The sequence below is a fragment of the Musa acuminata genome, chromosome BXJ2-8, assembly GCF_036884655.1.
Source record: "Musa acuminata AAA Group cultivar baxijiao chromosome BXJ2-8, Cavendish_Baxijiao_AAA, whole genome shotgun sequence".
Taxonomy (NCBI): Eukaryota; Viridiplantae; Streptophyta; class Magnoliopsida; order Zingiberales; family Musaceae; genus Musa; species Musa acuminata.
The window spans coordinates 54264247-54282865 of NC_088345.1; the positions used below are offsets into that span (position 1 = coordinate 54264247).

Here is an 18619-nt window from a genome sequence, read left to right on the forward strand (position 1 = left end):
CCATCAGTAGAAAGAAAAGCGCAGGTCAAATTGGGGTGGCCTTAACCAACTCAGCACTTAAATCCTTTTTTTTTTTAGAATGATTTGATTTGAGTTGAGCATATTAGAATGATTTATTAAAATTTTTATTGGTTAAATTATTCGTTATCTTAATATTTTTATAAATGGGTTTGATAACATCATCATTAAATTAATAATATTTTAGCTGTAATAGGATTTAAACTCAAACAAAATTAAGTGTATTTTATTTGACCATGTGAAGACTAATCTTGAATGTGCCTTAACATTTCAAGTGGTTCCTTTTATTGTTTGCTACTTCATCTCATCAAGTTTAGTAGTAGATTAAGTGCATTTCATTTGACTAAGTACTTGACTTAACCTTTCAAGTAGCTCTTTGTTTACTGCTTCGCCTCATAATCTAAAGAACAATAGAATGAAGCTTCTTCCTCTTTTAATGAAATTATTCTTCCATGATAAACGAAAACAAATATATAGACCTAAATTTAAGGTTATGTGAGAAAATAATAACTTTTGTCTTCATTTTTTCTGAAATATATCATTATCCAAAAACACATAAGCTCTTATACAAGTCATTTTATAAGGTATATAAATCCACAATAACATTAATAATCATGGTTGATAAAATTCAAACTAATGAACGCTTGGTTATGATGTGTTTTCATTTCATAGTATTTTGGTTTCATTACACGTCCCTTCAAATATACTATAACCAACTAATGTTTCATTTCAGTTCTCTATAATTATTATTTTTATAATATATAAACATAAATAACAAAACGTTTCTCATTATATATATATATATATATATATATATATATATATATAATTTAAAAATAGATTTTATAAATAAGATATACCAAAAAAATCTTAACGTCCGAAATCATTCAAAACCTTTGGAATGAATCAGTTTATTGAATCCATAAAATAATGATATGGAGAATCAAGTAATTGATCCTAAATCATAATGCGAATAAACGTATAACGCCATTCAAAAATTTTACAATCAATTTAATCAAATAAAAAAACTTAGAAATATTTAGAAAATATGAAAACATAAGAGTGAGTATCATATGAGAAAAAATATTTAAAAAAAAATTAGAACATTTATATTACCCTAATATTTTAGCCATCGGTTCCATATATAATAATAGAAATCAGTCCACAATCGTTACTAATGAGTTCGTTTCGTCCGTTTCCGATTCTTTACGACACGTGGCAAGTTGGCTCGCGAAGTTAATCCGGACCCGATTGGGAAAACACGAGCGCGGTCTTATCTTTAGGGTTTGCCGAGATCGAGGGATAGAAGGCGGAAATTCCCCCGTACGCCGACCGACGTTTTGCCCTCCCTCGGATCCGAGAGATTTCTGCCCCTCTTTGGGTCTCCCGTCGATTCGATCAGCTCTTCGTTCTTCAGGTTCGGCTTCCACGGTTGAATCAGAGCTATTCCGTCTTTTCTCCTTTTTTATGGTTAGTTCTTGCGGAATTTTGTTGTGATTTCTTCCCTTCTACGATTATGTGTGTTTTAGGGTTCTCCTTTTGATATTATTTCTTGGAAACGATTATCTCGACAGGCCTGTTGGTGTTAATGTGTGCGCGCGTAGGTGTTGTGCCCTTTTTATGCTAATCTAGGGAATGCAGATTTTTATTTTCGCCCAAGTTTGATTTTTCTGAGATTCGTTGATAGCTAGGCTTCCCCAAGTTGAAAATAGTGACGGCATTTGCAGTTGAGAGGAAAAGGCTGGGACCTTATTATATGGGTCATATATTGCAGTTTTGCGTCGAAAGTAATTTCTAAAGCTTTCAGATCGTTCCTTTTGGCTGTTAATCGGTGTACGCATATGAATGTCTTTAGGGAACCTGACTTGGGCTGATCTTTGGCATTTTCATGGTTATTTAAGTATAGCATCTTCTCTCAGTGGAATGTCATTAGCTTTAGTTAAGAATAAAACGCTTGGTGGATGTCCGAATCTGTTTGGTAGTCTCTTCGAATTTCTTAAAAGTGGAATGTGATCCAATGTTCATCTTTTTGGTGAAGCAAATTAAACGAAGATGAACCTATATGGAGGAAGAAGCTATCAAAAATTAAATTTGGCAATATACAATTATACAGTGTTTGAAGATCACCTCAAAATTCGTCAAAAGCAGCCTTGACTAAAATCATTTCTTAATGGAGGACTGTGTCTGACCTCAATTAGATGTTGTAACATGTACGAGAAATTACTGAAGTGAAAATTCAGTTACATGCACTAATATCTCCTCTGTCGCATGCACTTTGATTAATCTATATGTCTATGCCAAAAGCAGCTTGGGTTTTTATTGCACGTGATCAACACACATTGTTAGAAGCCCAAGCCATGTTCTTGCACTGCAATCTCAATACCCATGTGAATATACTCATGAACACATTGCGATCTTAAATCGACACGAAATGGAACTTGCGAATAGTCCTTCACGTTTGTTTTCCGTTCTCCGAATTTCTTTCTGTCAGCTGAGGAAACTATAGATTGGTATCATAAGAAGGTTTCTCCTTTGCAATATAGGTGACTAGGGTTTGTCATTGAAACGACCCTTTTACTTGCAGGAGTAAGGTTGCGTATATTGTGCGACTTAGACCCCACATTGATGCGAGTATTGTACAACGGACCTTACTTTTTTGACTAGCCGAGACAACAACACAGCAGCTCTTCATTGCCTTTGACTCTTCTCAGTGTTGGATTAATGTATCACCTTCAGGCATTCGATCTCATCTGTTGCCAGCAAAGTGGTGACAGCCGCTATAGCTAGGTTGAATGGTTGTAGGCAGATTGTAATATGTCTAATCTGTGGATCTTGTATGTTAGCTATTTAAATGACATGCAGAGGTAGTTGTAGAAAACTGTTCTTAGCCTTCCCAAAATTGTCTTAGGGCTAACATTGTTCTTCTTTGGTGAAATTTGTGGGAATTGTTGTCCTTGACAACTTCAGATTCTTAGCTGATCTCTCCTAAACTTGGGTTGATCAGTAAGAGATTTGATCGAGAGCTCTCTCAAAACATGGGGTAGTCTTTGGTTGTGTGTGCGATTTTTGGATGAGCTCATAGGTGCAGGTGCAATAGCTTTTAGTTCTGTTGATGTTTGGTTTATCTCCTTCGTTGGCTGGCCAACCTATATGGTTTTTGTGGCTAAACCCTTTGGCGCCAGAGTTATCTAAATTTTATGGACTCAACAATGTGAGTAAATAAATATCATCATATTTGTTGAAATAATTAAAATAATCTAAATGTAAGTATCCAAAATAAAGATTGGGTATATCAAATAATATTTAACAATCATTATATTTGTTTTTTACATCATTATCATCTCCATTGGTGATTTATCAACATCATCGGTAAAAATAATTTTATCCATCTCTGGTTCATCTGAAGATAAATTTACAACTTCAAGCTCTTCAACATCTCAAATGAATCGAATTTATCTTCAACAATATTTTACATCTTAGTCTTTCCCTCTGAGTATTATGGGGTTCTCATAAAAAGAAGGTGGAGATGACTATGAATGAATACCAAATCTACAACATGTTTTGGAGTTATTTTGTTCTTTTAAGAGTGTACGAAAGAATAGGTACTCCAGTTTCTCTTGTAACATGATGATTGAGAGTAAGGGTGTATAAATAATTTTAAAGCTAATGCTTGGATTCCTCAAAATGATTTGGATTCCTCAAAATGACACCTTAATCTTCTGTGGGAATTGTAATTAATTTCCAGGTTCTGTTAGACAAATTTGGGTACTCTAACTAGGTATCTCATATTTTTAGCTGTTATAGATCACTGATGACTAAATCAAAGCACCATCAACACCACGTGCTAGCAAACAAATACCTAATGGATTGAATTTTGTTTTTATTAAATTAACTGATTGCTCATATGAACTGCTGAAATGACACATAAATCAATATGGTTTGAGTGCTCTGTTTCATTTCTATTAATGTTAGTTTGTCATGTTGGCTTGTAGTCTGATTGGAAGCGTATGTTGTGACAATTCTTTGCTGTAATATTTGCTTTGTATGCTTAATGTCCATGATGAACCTAGGTTATTTGTATTAGAAGAATAAAACATGTGTTTTGAAGAATGAAGTATGGATTCCATGACAAATGCCAATACTAGTTAGAAATCATGAACATATCAATCTTATTTTTACTCGACAATTTGTTTATAGTTCCATTTTGCTACTTTTACATTGTCTGATTCTGTTAAGTTCTTGATTTCTAGTCATCATTATTGACTTTGAATACAGAATGATTCTGTTTGGCTCTTGATTTCTGGTCATCATCATTGACTTTAAATACAGAATGATAAGTTTTGCCTCTCTATTATTTCAGGTTTTTTATGAGGAGGTACAGTTCACCTTACTACAGTCCTCCTAGGAGGGGCTATGGTGGTAGAGGACGAAGTCCACCCAGGAGGGGTTATGGTGGATATGGTGGGAAAGAACGGGGTAGTGGGAGTCTTTTGGTTCGAAATATTCCCATGAATTGTCGGTAATGGTTTCTCTTCAGGTTCAGGCTTTGTCAATTTCATTTTTGTTTAGCTTGTCCATTTCTTGATGGAGATGTGTGGATGTATGTTCTGATTATTTTATTATTTTATTGGCCTGCAGACCTGAGGATCTCCGAGTTCCATTTGAAAGATTTGGTCCTGTACGTGATGTTTATATACCAAAAGACTACTATACCGGGTGAGGCATTTTACACTATTGCAGCTAGTGTAATTGTGTTCCCATGTTGTCATGTTAGCTTGCTTACATTTGACCTTGATGTGGACTATGGGTTAGATGACCTCATTAATATATGATCTTTGAATTTTGTTGAGCTTTCATTGGTTGAATGCTTATTCCTATTAGTTGGTTAGTTTTTTGTTGTGCACTTAAAGCATTTATTACTGAAAATTTGAGATCCTATTTATGAAGAATGTGCTGTCTCTTTTCATCATCATGTACCTCTGTCTGACTATTTTGGTCTCAATATGAGTTAATTGTTTAAATGATTCCCAGGGGTGTATTGATTTGAAGTAAATACAAGCCCTACATTTGATCAAGAACATTCTTTGTCATTGCATAATCTGTTCATTTTGTTGAGGACACTAGAGTCTTGTTCAAATGAAGAAGTTCCTGTTTGAAGAGAAAATCTAGTTCCACGTCGAATTTAGTTTGGTCAAGCGAAGATAGAATGTTGACCTTTTGAAGTGGGTTTCTTGAGAAGCTAACGGGAGCATTGTTGATCTAAAGTGCTTCATATTTTTACTTTCAAGTGAAGAATGACTTGCATGCAAACTATGGAGTGATTGTAGAAGATATGTGAAGACATTAGAGCCTGGATTGCTAATTGCTTTTTGTGACACATGAGTGCCTTTTTGATGGAGTGTTATTTGTCATTGACTGTGCTCCTTCAAGAACTTTAGAAGACATGTTAAGTGGTTTCTCCATGACGGTAAACCTAGCAAGCACAGTGGTCTTTCGACCTTTTCTTACTGCCTTGGACAGTTGCTGATTTTGCATTTGTTTTTGTGATATTTGATTCCTATGATGCAGAGATCCCCGTGGTTTTGCATTTGTGGAGTTTGTTGACCCTTGTGATGCTTCAGAGGCTCAATATCACATGAATAGACAACTTTTTGGAGGTAGGGAGATAACTGTGGTTGTTGCTGCTGAGTCAAGAAAAAGACCTGAAGAAATGCGTAAAAGAACTAGAACTAGGTAGTACAAGCACCTTTATATTTTCATTGTATTTTTTATTTTTTTAATGTTCATCATCATCTAGCATGTCATAAAATGTCTTACTTTCAATTCTCCACTTTTTACCAGAGGACCTTCTGGTTATGATCGTCGGCGATCTTCTTATCATGGTATTCCCATGTTGCGATATTTGCTCTGTAAATTTCTTTTACACCTGCCTTTTTGAAGTGATATTTGTCACATGCAATCGCACATCTAAATCTGTTTATTGATTATGCATTGTCATCTACTTGTAGGTTCTGTGCTATGCTAGTAATCAACTTTTGTGTTGGGAATATTGTCTTGTTTAATTAAGAATAAGATATTTTTTATGTCGTCCGATTTATTTAAGTTAAGAAGCTCTCTTCAAATGCTAATTACCTCTTGCTTTCTGCTTTTGTATTTCCTTACTGGTTAGGCACTAAACTTCTTTTGGTGTCTCAGTGTTGGTTTTCTTTATCTAGAAATGATTTGAAGATACTAAGTATAGGTCATGATATATTTTATGCTTTGTAAAGATAAAAAAACAACTTGATCTAAATATCAAATTCTTTTAGAATTTTATTTTTTGTGCTTCTCACATATTATAATTGCGTACATAGCATTAATAGTTCCGAGCTTAACGAAGTTCTATGTTTCTGGTATTGGTCCATGCCAATCCATGGCCCGACTAGTACTTCTCCAGTCTGTGTTGGCATACCAACACACTACAACATGATGTAATGTCAGTTTCGACCAACTATAAACATAAAAAACGCTACTAGGATTCCCTTTGACTGTTCCTGATAAATACATACAAGATTCATAAAATTGAAGTGGTTTCAATCTAGAATACGACAAATATAACATCAAAACATGTCATGAAAGAATTACAGGCTGTATCTTCTAAATAATACATTGTGCATATAGTCATGTTCTATCTTCTAAGAAATTAATCATGATAAATTGATGTTTAATAAGATCATGTACGAATTCCTACCATCAAAATGATTGTCGTGAGTCCATGGGGGTGGATTGAGGTCCTTGCCGTGACTACACTATAGGTCGACATAGTATGTCAAGAGGATTCATGAATGGGATTGTTTCCATGACACCTTAGATTGACAAATAGTGTGCCATTGATGCAGCAACGTGATAGCAATCGTTGGCTCTTCATGAATGACCCATGTGGTATGAGGCATATTGGTCAAGTATGATTCCATAGGATGTAGTGCAATAGAGCTGTGACTAATACTACTGTTGCATGCTCTAAGACATATTTGACTCAGAAAAATGACCATCATTGTACATCTATTGGCCATAAGATACGAGGTAGTAAGAAGGCTGGGAATACGAGGAACTGTTGTTTGACTCGATAACACGTAGGCTGTCTCATAACCTCGTACAAATCAACACCCTTTCCCTTTCATCTTTATGGCCATAAACAAACCATGTCCATTGTCATGCTCTGTGATCTGCATCTTGGGTGGTTTGATTAAAATATTTTTCCTCGATTCACAATCTGCCTATTTGAATAATGAGAAAATGAGATTGGTTCCCCTGGCCCTTAGCTGTCATCATCGATGGACACATTGCTATTCACGTCACTACTATATCTGTGGACCTCATGAGGTAGGACTGTGAGGGAGGTGTATAATGACCTGATTGGACTTGTTTTTGTCGATCGTGTCCAATGGATCAACTGATTGTGAAGCTTGACCCTTTCCCTTGCTGTAGTGGCTAGATGTCTGATCCTGCTGTGTGCTGCGATGATGCCGGGATCAGCGCCTGAAGACTTCTTAACACTGGACGATAATCCTCATATAGATCCATATTTTGACCCGTCGTTGCTCTTCCTTGTTTTTCTCTTAAATGAATCGAGATGGGCGTGGGAGATTTCTTGGGAAATCTACAAAGCGATTCATGTGGACCTAACCTAGATCTGTGAAAACCATCTTTAGATCCATGTGGATCTAACCTTTCTCCACAAGCATCAAGCCTATATCCACAAGATCCTGTGCTAGATCCATGAGTCTAATTTTATGTGGATCTAGCCTAAAATCAAAAGGATCAAGACAATCCATACAGATTTAGCTTAGGTAAGCAAGATTTGAGGCTTGATCTATGTGGATCAAACTTGAAATTAGGTGTAAATGGGATACACAAGGAAGAAATAACATCAATCTTGATCTTGCAACTAAATTAAGGTAATTAAGCTAACAATTAGGTTCAAATTTACCTAGTTTTGTAAAAGGGAACTGGCCGGATTCTCAAATTCAGACTTCTCGAAAAATTTGTTTTGAGTTAATTTTAGAGAGATCTGGGAGAATTTGAGGAAGGAGAAAGAATGAAGGAGAGAGTAAAGCGAGGAAAAGAGGCCTATTTAGCCCTCTTTATGCAGTCAAAGGGTTTGACTCATGTGATCCCCTTGGTGAGTTTACCACCTGGTTTTGGCCCGGCTTACATGGTGGTAAGCTCTGTACTATGTGTGGACAATGCGAAATTGGGCTGTTTGTGTTCCAGTTCAAGCTTGGACTGGTATGTACTGCTCAGTACATACGGTTTGGGTGAAATGTTAAACCTTGCATTCAAAAACTTGAACATTCATTTGATGGCTCACATGGTCAGTACCTTAATTACATTTATTGTTACTGCAGCTTATTGTTGGTTTCAATGGCCAAACAAGTAGACTCCTGTCTTCTTTTTCTGTCCGTATCCTATTTTTCTGAAGCAGAGCCAGGGGTTTACACCCGATTTTAGGGGTTCCAATCTAGATTAGTTCTCCCACATCTTTATGGTTTCTAAGGGCCTTGAATTTTTTGAATGTTGGACTCTATTCATTTTTAGTGTCTTGTGTCTTGTTTATCTGTTTACAGCTGAACCTTTCTAGAGGACTAATCGAGAAGAAGTCTCGAGAAGTAGTTTAACATTCTGAGGTTAACTAAATGTAGTATGTACTGTTGATTGTGCATTTTGGAGGTTTATTTCTTTGGTATGCCTTAAGGATTGGCATCTTCTTCTTATGCCTTAAGGATTGACATCTTAAATGTAGACACATTTTAGAAAATTGGTTTATCACAATTCAGATACAAATTTCATTCACAGCAGCAAAACATAAATTTCTTGTCAAACAACATAAATGTGCTGATGCTTCATATTTCATGTGTTTAATGTAACAGGACGCTCACGTTCTCGATCCAGATCACGCTCACGCTCTCCCCGTTGTTCTTCAAGGGCCCGTCATCACTCACGGTAAGCTTTGGTGTTTTTTCTGTATATATACTACTCCTATCAGTTGAAATTTGTGGGAAGGATCCAGTTCATTTACTCTTTATGAATCATTTCATAATATTCATCTTTTTGCATATTTAGCAGATCCTACTCCCCTGCAGCAAAATCCCGCAATGACTATTCTTCCCCACAAAAAAGGCAATCTAGTCATGAAAGATCCCCCAGGAATCATTCAAAGGAGCGCAATGAGGATGAAAATCGCAAATCATATTCTCCAAGCTATAGTGATGCTAACCGAAATGATGTTAATGATTATGAAGCGTAAGTCAAATTAAATGATTTATCATATTTTTTTATTTATCATTAAAAATGTTTACCTTCTCCAAAAATCTCCATGGTTTGACACTCTAGGCAATGTGGTGCATGCTCTCATAGTCCCCAAAGAAATATTAGTTCTCTGATACTTGTAAGGTGCATGGTATGTGTGATGATCTGTAATGTGTCACGTGATTCTCAGACCTTTGCTGTCTTTTTATTTTTAAATATTGGCCCGTCTGAGTGACTAATAGATTGAAATATGGGTTAGGGTTCAAATGGTGGTTATGATAATGATGATTGATTATAACTTTTATGTTAAAGCTTATCATAATTAATTATTTAGTTCCCACGAAAGCTTTTGGCAATTATCATCAGGTTCTGATATCTATAGTTTTATGATGCTTTAACAATATGATGATATATTAGTCCACTGCACACGTTCATACAGAAACATTAAAAAGACAGTTATTGTTCGCATAGATATAAACACAGTCGTTCATTATATGGAATTATAATTTTGGTGCATGTACAGTAAGGCTTCACATGATGCCGAGGGATCACGTTCTTATTGGAGATCCCCAAGGCGCTCATCGGTTTCACCTCCCGGATCACGATCGAGATCTGCTGATTTGAGCCCCAGGCGCAACAGTGAATGAGAGGTAGTTTATGTTTTCTTGGTTGCATTTCTGAAGTTGAAATCAGAGATCTGAAGGATCATGATGCGCCTCGTTTCTTGCATGTTAAGCAGATGATAAAACTCTTTCTTAGTTTGCTCTGTGGTTCTTGTCTCGAATATTTTGAAGGGGACAGTGATGTGAAAGACTTCTGTAGCCAACTCAATCCCTGTAATTTGGACAAATGAAAGACATTATGCTTGCTTGTTTCGTGCTTTCCAGTTATATTGTAAGATATTTTTTCATGGGTTACTGTGGTTGACGAAATGGATCGTGTGATTTCTTTCATCTGTTGCATGACATGGACAATTGTTTGCTCCAGCTGTGCTTGTGATGCTTATATACTTTTTGAACAACCATGGTTTATTGTGTGTTTGTAACTTTGTCTGCTTTCATCATGTTCTTTAGTTGATCTCTTGAATTAGGGTTTTATAATAGTTTCATCATGCACCAAAAGTATAATTGTTTTATAATTTCATCATGCACCAAAATTATAATTCCATATAACGAAAGCAGGAAGGAGGATGGATATACAATAGTTTTCATCCTAATATATCATGATTCCATTTTAAAAAGAAAATTCAAAGAGATGTCGATTAAATTTGGCCAAATTAAATGCATGTTCAGGTTTTGGGTCTCCACTATGGGTGTGAAGTGGAAATATGGTACGAGACTCGAGGAATGATAGATAATAGGCAGTGAGCTTATCTCAGCGATATCGAAGTGAAAAATATCCAGCTATATATAAGAATCGATGTGTAAAAGTGGAAGGATGGCTTTACTCAGACTAGAAGCGTGAATGAGATGAATTCCTCCTGAATCTGGTTCTTACTGCTTCTGAGAAAATGTTATATTCTGATACTGTTGATGTCTCAACCTGTAGCTTTGATGAAGCTTGCCACTTCTTAATAATTTAGACACAGAAGGAACAAGCTTTACACCTACCACACCATAAAGTGTGACATTACAAAGCTCTCGTTACTAGGGTTCTCCATGGCATCACCTGTTAGGGCCATATTGAGATCAATCAAATAACAACCAATTCTTGCTATAGATAAAGAGGGGACGCAGATGGTCTTGGATAGGTGACCTTCAAGCTTCCATCTCCTCGAAAATCTTTCAAGCTCACTCTGGTGTCGTCGTCGCTACCGACGCTTCGGGCTCTCACCTTCTCTTCTGCCGACAGTGGTGTTCCCGTTTGCTTTGTATCTTGAAGCTGTTGTAGTGTGGATACCATCTGGTCCATGGAAGGTCTGAACTTTGCGTCCATGGATAGGCAGTTCTGTGCAAGCGATGCGACCTTCTGCGCTCCATCGAGTGAGTACTGGCCTTCGAGTCGATTATCTATTATACGAAATATCTTGCGCTTGTGTGTGAGATAAGGCCGTGCCCACTCGACCAGATTGTGTTCCCCATGTGGGCGGTTCTTGTCGACGGCACGTCGCCCTGATAGCATTTCGAGAAGAACGACGCCAAAGCTATACACATCACTCTTGGCAGTCAGATGGCCTGCAGTAATAAGATCACAATGTAGAAGATTAACTAATCCATCATGTACACAATGTAAAGAAATATTTTGAAGGAATGAATACCAAGTAACAGCAATAATTTCAATGCTCTTCACAGCTTTTCAGGGTACTCTCTTTGTCCATGTCCACTTGTTTCAACATGATATTAATTTTGATGGAAAATGATCATTTGTATCATCTTATAATTTGGAGTGTTTCACTTTTGGTGAAATTTGTCTGAAACAGTTAATAATTCCAAAGGTTGCATATGCCAGAAAGATTTATACTAAAATTTGATGCAACATGATCACGTGCTGACAACATGAAACAAACAGCAACCAAGATGCTAATGCATAAAGCAGTCAATATGCTGCAAAATTACCCGTCGCGAGGTACTCTGGGGCTGCATACCCATATGTTCCCATTACCCTAGTGGATACATGGCTCTTATCACCTGTAGGGCCATCTTTTGCCAAGCCAAAATCAGAGAGTTTTGCGTTGTAATTCTGTGCATTCAGATAAGAGATCAGTTGGAATATGCTGTTACCTCTAAGAGATTTTTCATGGACAGATCAGACTGCATATAGCTGCTATACATACTGTATCAAGTAAAATGTTTGAAGCCTTAAAATCACGATATATGACTTTGGCTTCGTCGCTATGAAGATAAGCTAGTCCTTTTGCAGCTCCAAGTGCAGCCTTCATCCGGAGGTTCCAGGAGAGTGGTTGGAAATACGAGCCCCCTGCGTACATGGCCATCAAACATTACATACATAGAACATTGCACGAATGATCAACGTGATAGAGATTGGACGTGTTCTTTTGTCCATAGTTAATCCAACTGAAGTAGACACGGGTGGAAAACATACTTCTGAAAAGATGATTCTCTAGACTTCCGCGAGGCATGAACTCATAGACCAACAACCGATGATCATCTTCCAGGCAGTATCCTATCAGTTTTACGAGATTGGGGTGGCGCAACTGACCCAAGTAATTGATTTCTGCCTACAGATTTTAAGGAGCAGCAGCAAGTTAGGACATCTAAAACCTTAGCTTTATGATGTTAGGAAGTGAGTGTCGGGCCGTGTCAGCACGATATAGATGCAAAATAACAGATTCATCATATGCTTCAGAAGAGAAAGACTTTGGTAGACAAAAAACCAGCTGATTGCAACTATTATACCACAAGAAAAGCAAGCCATAAAAGCAGCATGATATGATGACTTTTCCCAAACCCATGTACCAGAAGGAGCTTAAAGCAACTCACCAGCCACTCTTTATGACCCTGTAGACCTTCCTGGTTGAGCCTCTTGACAGCGACAACAATTCCAGAACCAGGTTTGGATGCTGTAAGGGTGCGTTCATCGATCCATCCCTTGAACACAGAACCAAAGCCTCCCTCTCCAACCACGCTGTCCGGGCGGAAGTTCCTTGTAGCTGCTCTGAGCTCGCTGAAGCTGAAGCTCTTCAAGTTGGAAGACTGCAAGATGTCAACCTCGGTCCGAGGGGTCAGAGGCACAGAAGCTGAGGATCGGCTGCTAGAGCCACTCGATCCATTTCTATCTCTGCTGACACTCCTGCAATTCACCTCTGTTTGCATCAAATCCAGTGTCAGTTGCTGTGGAGAAATATGGTACCCGAAGAAACATTATAACAACGATTCTCGTATGTCAAACTAAAACCTAGAGAATCAATTATTGACTAAAAAGCAAATCTAGAGGTTGTATGATCCACCTTAAGCATGACCGACTGAAGTCCAGAACCAAATTCAGAGATAGCATTATCCACCTAAAGCAATTGTTGGCTGAAAAATACTGGCAAATACAATCTTTCAATCCATACCGGAAGCCTTTGAACTTGGAGAATCCACGGGTTTGGTAACAATAAATAGGGTGTACAATCCAACAAAGAATGGACAAATTTTGGCCAAGACCTAATTATTAAAAAAGATAAAAGAAAAGATGATAGTTTAAACCTAACACCAACCAAGAAAGACCGTGGGTTGGCCAATGCAAACAAGGACTTCAAAATGATCCTACCACTAGTATGGCAAGACGAGCCGGAGATGGCTTGCGAATGTTGAATTCGACTGCAACTCCATCTAGTTCAGCATCCACCTTAAGGTTCAACCCAGCTTCACTACAGTAGAGCCAACCGCTGGTAGTCACAAAGATGAAACTAAAATCTACAAAACCAGTCCTCATGACTTGGCAAGATATAATCTGTAAGCCTAAATTGATTTCAAAGCAGTTGGGTAACGCAAAGATTTGAGTTCAGAGGGACGCCAACAAAACATTCAAAGCAACAACTTAAGAGATCTTACCGGAAGCGGAAGCACTATTGAACGGGCTCTCCGCCTTAACCCGCGAACTCCAGCAGCTCCCCATCGAATAACCCTCGACACAAAGCACCGCAAGGAACTAGCGGTCGAGATCCATCTCAAAAGGCCAAGCCGCGGCCGGAAAGATGAGGGGAACCGCCGGATCTGGCCTAAAAATGCCTCCTCTCCCGTACGGACCGATCCAAAACCCCTCCCGCGTTAAAATCCCGCAGTCCTCAGACCGATCCAAGGCCGAAAAAGGGAGATGAGATCGCCCCACAAGGGCCACCGACAGCGGATTCAACCATGAAATGGAAGATTACGTTCCAATATATGTGGAAAGGGCAGCAGCTCGAATCGATGGGGAGTTAGTAGGGTTTCCCTTCTCGCGATCCCTCTTGCTTCGGTGGGGGAGAGGGGGAGAGGGTGAGGCCATTAATGGCGGGCGATGGCGAGCTTATCCGGTTCGTGCTCGTTTCTACTAACCAACGACTCCAATCTTTTATATCTGCACCTCCTCCATCTCTGTGTCGATATACGAAGAAGAAGAAGAAGGAAAAGTAGTGCAAAAGGGGAGTGAGAGTATCGAAGGCAGCGGAACTGCCCGCAACCCAAAAAATAAATAAAGGGTTCAGTCATGGGACAGTAGGGAAGGTCTCGACCGTCAGATGCAGATGGAGGGGATCAGAGGGCGTGAGAGAGCTTGGCTGCTATCGAGGACGGGTCCCATTTTTGATGTTGTGAAATGAGCGGATGTGATCTGCCGTAAGCGCGACGACGTGATTTGTGCCAACCATTTTTTATTATTATTTTACTTGAATTTCATAATTATTTGATGATTATCTATCTATGTTTCAAAAGTAATTTACTTGAATTTATGACGTGGGAAGCGCGTGTAAGATGAGCTGAACACGTGGATGAAGCGTACGTCCAATTTGAGCACGATAAAATTAGTGCGAGCTCGTACGTACTGAGCTCAGATCGACACAACGTTGTTTTCAGAGAGAGAGAGAGAGAGAGAGAGAGAGAGAGAGAGAGAAATATGGAGTCTAAGGATTTCAAACTGACGTGTATGAGACTTTTATTATATACAAAATATATTAGACAGTATGTCCCACCAAATTTATCGCTTTTATTAGATTAAAGCAGAGAGAGGGAGCGAGAGAGAGAGAGCAAATTATATCAACCCGATTAAGTATATTCTTCTAAGATATCAAATCATTCATTTGTGAGACTCTTGATATTAAAGAGGATAGGTGACCAATGAAGTCTCTTGGGAAGTAGATTTCTAACTATCAACTATTTAATAGATATTAAGATGTGCTTATTGATAAAACTGCTTCCGAAATTCATGTATATATATATATATATATATATATAGCTAGCAAAATTATCTTGATCAATTTTGTTCATACTTTAAAGAATAATTAAAATTTCGAGGAAAACATGTAGATTGACTTTAATATCTCACAAAATATTTATGAAACTAATCCCCTCTAAAGAACAACATGTATCATATCCGTTGGAGGTGTATAACTAGCTCTAACATTCACGGTGGTGAAAGATCTTCATCTTATCAAATCTACTATTAGTGTCAAAAAAATATAAGATTTACTTATCTTGGGCTTGGGCCTGGGCTTGGGCTTGGGCTCGGGCTCCAATACGACATACATGGGCATGAGCTCGGTGCACCGTGCGTCAGGACTTTACAACCAATAAATTCATAATTATTATATATTTTTTCTAAGTTATCTTTCTGAATAGATCAAGACTTATACTAAATTAATTTTATATTTTATTATTATTGGCATTCTCAATTAAATTATGGGTTTCCTACTCTAACCTTAATTTCTTTTAATTATTATTACTTTGTTTTTGTGCATATCTAATAGATTATCAATTAGGATGAACCTTAATTTAAACTTATAGAAATTTATAAGATTATCGATGAAAGATGCCCGTAACAACGAATCCAACAAAGACAGATGACACACCTCAAAACCCATGTCAAAGCTCGAGACACACCTTCCGAGAGAACGAATGATAGGGAAAACAATGACATAGGTGTTACACTACTAGTTCGATCGGTCGTAAGTCGTCACATGGGATCAACATACACACAAGATCTTGCGCCACATGAAAAATCACACAAGTCGACCGGTAGTACACAATAACTAGACCCAATTTCTTAACTTTTCCTTTACCACACCATCAAACCTCTCCACTTCCCCTCGATCATACTACTATTCATTAGCAATCTGTCACCCTTGGCCATGATTTCAAAATGGGTCACACGTTTAATCGCAAGGAGCAGTAATTTCTGACAATTTCTGACAGCATGGCCCAACTATTTGGACATATGACGTTGATCCCCATCCCTTGTCCATTTCAGGCATGCCCCTATCCCGGCAAACGATACATTCCATGTTGTCTTTCCCTAATGTAATCAGTAGGAAGACATGTTCATTAGCTATTGACATAAATGAACTCTTAACGATATGAGAAACTGAATGAGGAATGAGCAACCGACCACCTTCCATCTATAAATCATGTATAAAAGTTAACCGTCGAAACCAGATGAGGGGGACCGGACAAAAAAACTCTCTTGAGTTATGTTAAATCTTTACTACTTTTTCTAGCGACTAAAGTGTTAGAGGGGTTGGATCAAAAAATTCTTTGACGTTGACCAATTATATAGAGCTTTAACGTGCCTAAGGAGCACCCTAGGACAACACAAGAGTATCGGCTTGACAAGGTCAAGGTGCACCTCCATATCTGAATCTCGTTCAGTAGATAAAACTCACATCGAAAGCGGACAAAACGCACATCGAGAGTCCTATCACTCAAACAATCTATATGGGCTATTGGGATGGATTCATGCTTTTGGAACCGAATTAAACCGTGTGTAGACTCCCCGGTCAACGACACTCAAGAAGAAGTATACGCCCAGACGAAGTCTCCACCGGAACTGCCCTTCCCAAATAATTCCAACCACATCTAATCGGTGAGGCAAACCGCCTCGAAACCTAAACATCCAATCAGTGATTCCTTGTGTTGCCAAGTGCAAGAAACTTAAATTTGCTGCCTGCGGCGGCGGTATTCGCAGCAAAGTGAACGTAAAAAAAGGATACGTGACAGTGAATACAGTAGCGTTCGGACCTACCAGAGAAAAGAATATAAAATACTTTGAGCTGTCGGCGTCGACGCTGATGCATGCATGCCAAGTGCGGAAGGTGGTACGCGGAGGAGAAGAGACCGGTGCAGTCCTCATCCCTTGACTTCCCATCTACTCATTAATCAATAGCTGCTGCTGCTGCTGCTGCTGCTGCTTCTGCTTCCTCCAGGTCTCGCGCGCCAGAGTGCAGTGGCTGATGCGGGTGACGGAGGGAGGCGCATGTGAGCTGCGTGCTCGTGTGACACGCACCTTACTCGTAAGGCTTCATGTCCCGCAGCTCGAATCAACATTTATAAAAAAAATAAATTTAATTTAAGGAAAGATTATTATGGAGAGAATGGAAATCTATAAATAGATAGACGTGTAAAAAAAACATATATAAATTAAGAGGATATCAAAGAAAGAAAAACTTGGAGAGGTATTTTGGTTTTAGAATATCCCTATAAATTTCATACCATACAGTGTGATATGGCTAGAAATTAAGCGTTGGCTTTTGGGACTCTGCCAAAGAGAATCTCCCTGCGTCCAGGCATTAGAAAATTGGGATCAGCGGTAAGATATCATTGTTTTAGAACTAATTAATTATAATGTGTCAGTAGTAGTTTAAGCATTGCTTTGGATCGACTAAACGATGGGCTGAAGTCGTCTATTTAAGTTGTTCATTATGGATCGTATCACTCAAAAGATAACTATATAAATAAATTACTTGTTTCCAATTAAGTAAGTATATTGATGCATCGAAAATAATTTCCATTTACCTCTCTCTCTCTCTCTCTCTCTCTCTCTCTCTCTCTCTCTTCCAGAAGTTCAAATTTTGATCAAAGAGTCGCAACACAGACCTCAATCAGCTACATTGCACTTCTCTTAAGCATTCACCACTGGCTCTGCACTCGCGCCACACCACACCACACCACACGACACTTTCTTCCACGCAACCTTTCTTTCGAATGCAAAAAAAACCTTATTATAGAGAGAGCAGACTCCCGTTCAAAACCCTCCATATAATATTAACTATTGTTCTCTCTAATCTTTCCACAATTCCAATCTCCAGGACAAATCCAAGTTTAAGTCAACCGCACTTGACTCTATAACCATATCCATATACTCGCAAGTGTGAGCTAAATAATATTCCAACAAGTATCCTAATCGTCAAGGCACAGTGTGCATAATTAAGATGTCAAAGTTACAGTCCTGCTGTAAGCATCTTCCTAGTGTTTTGACTTATAATAAGTTCTTAAGTCTTCGTTAACTCAAAATCTTTCCAGAGCGTAACTTTCTATGGCAGCTACAGAAGTCTGTAGCGTTTATCTTATTCCTTATATTTAACAAACTGATCTCAAATAGATTAATCAGTACACAATACAGTTCAGAATCGCCTTTGGTTTGAAGGCAAGTCACAAATTGTTTAGTCCCGGGACTGACCATTTTGATCGGAGAGATGAGAGACGTGACCTGGGCATATCTCCAGCTATCAGCCGACAACCATACATAGTTGTACCATGATACATGCTGTTGTATTCGATTCACAAGAACAAAACAAAAGCAATCGGGGAACTCGTTCCAAGAATTATATTAAGAAACTGGCACTCTAGTCTTCCCCTTTGCCTACATAAACACCCCCCTTGGACCGCTCTACTCCTCACCA

General features: G+C 38.3%; 2 protein-coding genes across 4 annotated transcripts; one reads left to right on the top strand and one right to left on the bottom strand.

Moving 5' to 3' along the window:
- The first annotated feature begins 1276 nt into the window (after window positions 1–1276).
- Window positions 1277–10259, top strand: LOC135620346 (serine/arginine-rich SC35-like splicing factor SCL30). Of its 3 annotated transcripts, none has more exons than XM_065123256.1 (8): window positions 1277–1435; window positions 4379–4537; window positions 4657–4734; window positions 5587–5751; window positions 5860–5900; window positions 8928–9000; window positions 9121–9300; window positions 9830–10259. In XM_065123256.1, the coding sequence occupies exons 2-8, from the start codon at window positions 4386–4388 to the stop codon at window positions 9951–9953; spliced, it is 813 nt and encodes a 270-aa protein (XP_064979328.1). In that variant the 5' UTR covers window positions 1277–1435; window positions 4379–4385; the 3' UTR covers window positions 9954–10259. The 3 variants fall into 3 exon arrangements, with proteins under 3 accessions (XP_064979328.1, XP_064979331.1, XP_064979329.1); XM_065123259.1 differs by having other exon boundaries at window positions 9124–9300; XM_065123257.1 differs by having other exon boundaries at window positions 1281–1488.
- Window positions 10260–10771: 512 nt separating this feature from the next.
- LOC103995532 (receptor-like cytoplasmic kinase 176) lies at window positions 10772–14366 on the bottom strand. Its single transcript, XM_009416135.3, has 6 exons — window positions 13803–14366; window positions 12747–13069; window positions 12349–12484; window positions 12080–12222; window positions 11862–11985; window positions 10772–11480 (listed from the first exon to the last, which is right to left on the bottom strand). The coding sequence occupies exons 1-6, from the start codon at window positions 13864–13866 to the stop codon at window positions 11020–11022; spliced, it is 1251 nt and encodes a 416-aa protein (XP_009414410.2). The 5' UTR covers window positions 13867–14366; the 3' UTR covers window positions 10772–11019.
- Window positions 14367–18619: the final 4253 nt, after the last annotated feature.

Excerpts from the sequence above, each read along its gene's own strand:
- LOC103995532 (XM_009416135.3), bottom strand. The coding sequence starts at position 13,866 with ATGGGGAGCTGCTGGAGTTCGCGGGTTAAGGCGGAGAGCCCGTTCAAT. Across the intron at positions 11,986-12,079 it reads CAAACATTTTACTTGATACA|AATTACAACGCAAAACTCTC; the intron begins GTATGTATAGCA and ends CTGAATGCACAG. Across the intron at positions 11,481-11,861 it reads CCCAGAGTACCTCGCGACGG|GCCATCTGACTGCCAAGAGT; the intron begins GTAATTTTGCAG and ends TTATTACTGCAG.
- LOC135620346 (XM_065123256.1), top strand. The coding sequence starts at position 4,386 with ATGAGGAGGTACAGTTCACCTTACTACAGTCCTCCTAGGAGGGGCTAT. Across the intron at positions 4,735-5,586 it reads CCAAAAGACTACTATACCGG|AGATCCCCGTGGTTTTGCAT; the intron begins GTGAGGCATTTT and ends CCTATGATGCAG. Across the intron at positions 5,901-8,927 it reads TCGGCGATCTTCTTATCATG|GACGCTCACGTTCTCGATCC; the intron begins GTATTCCCATGT and ends TTAATGTAACAG.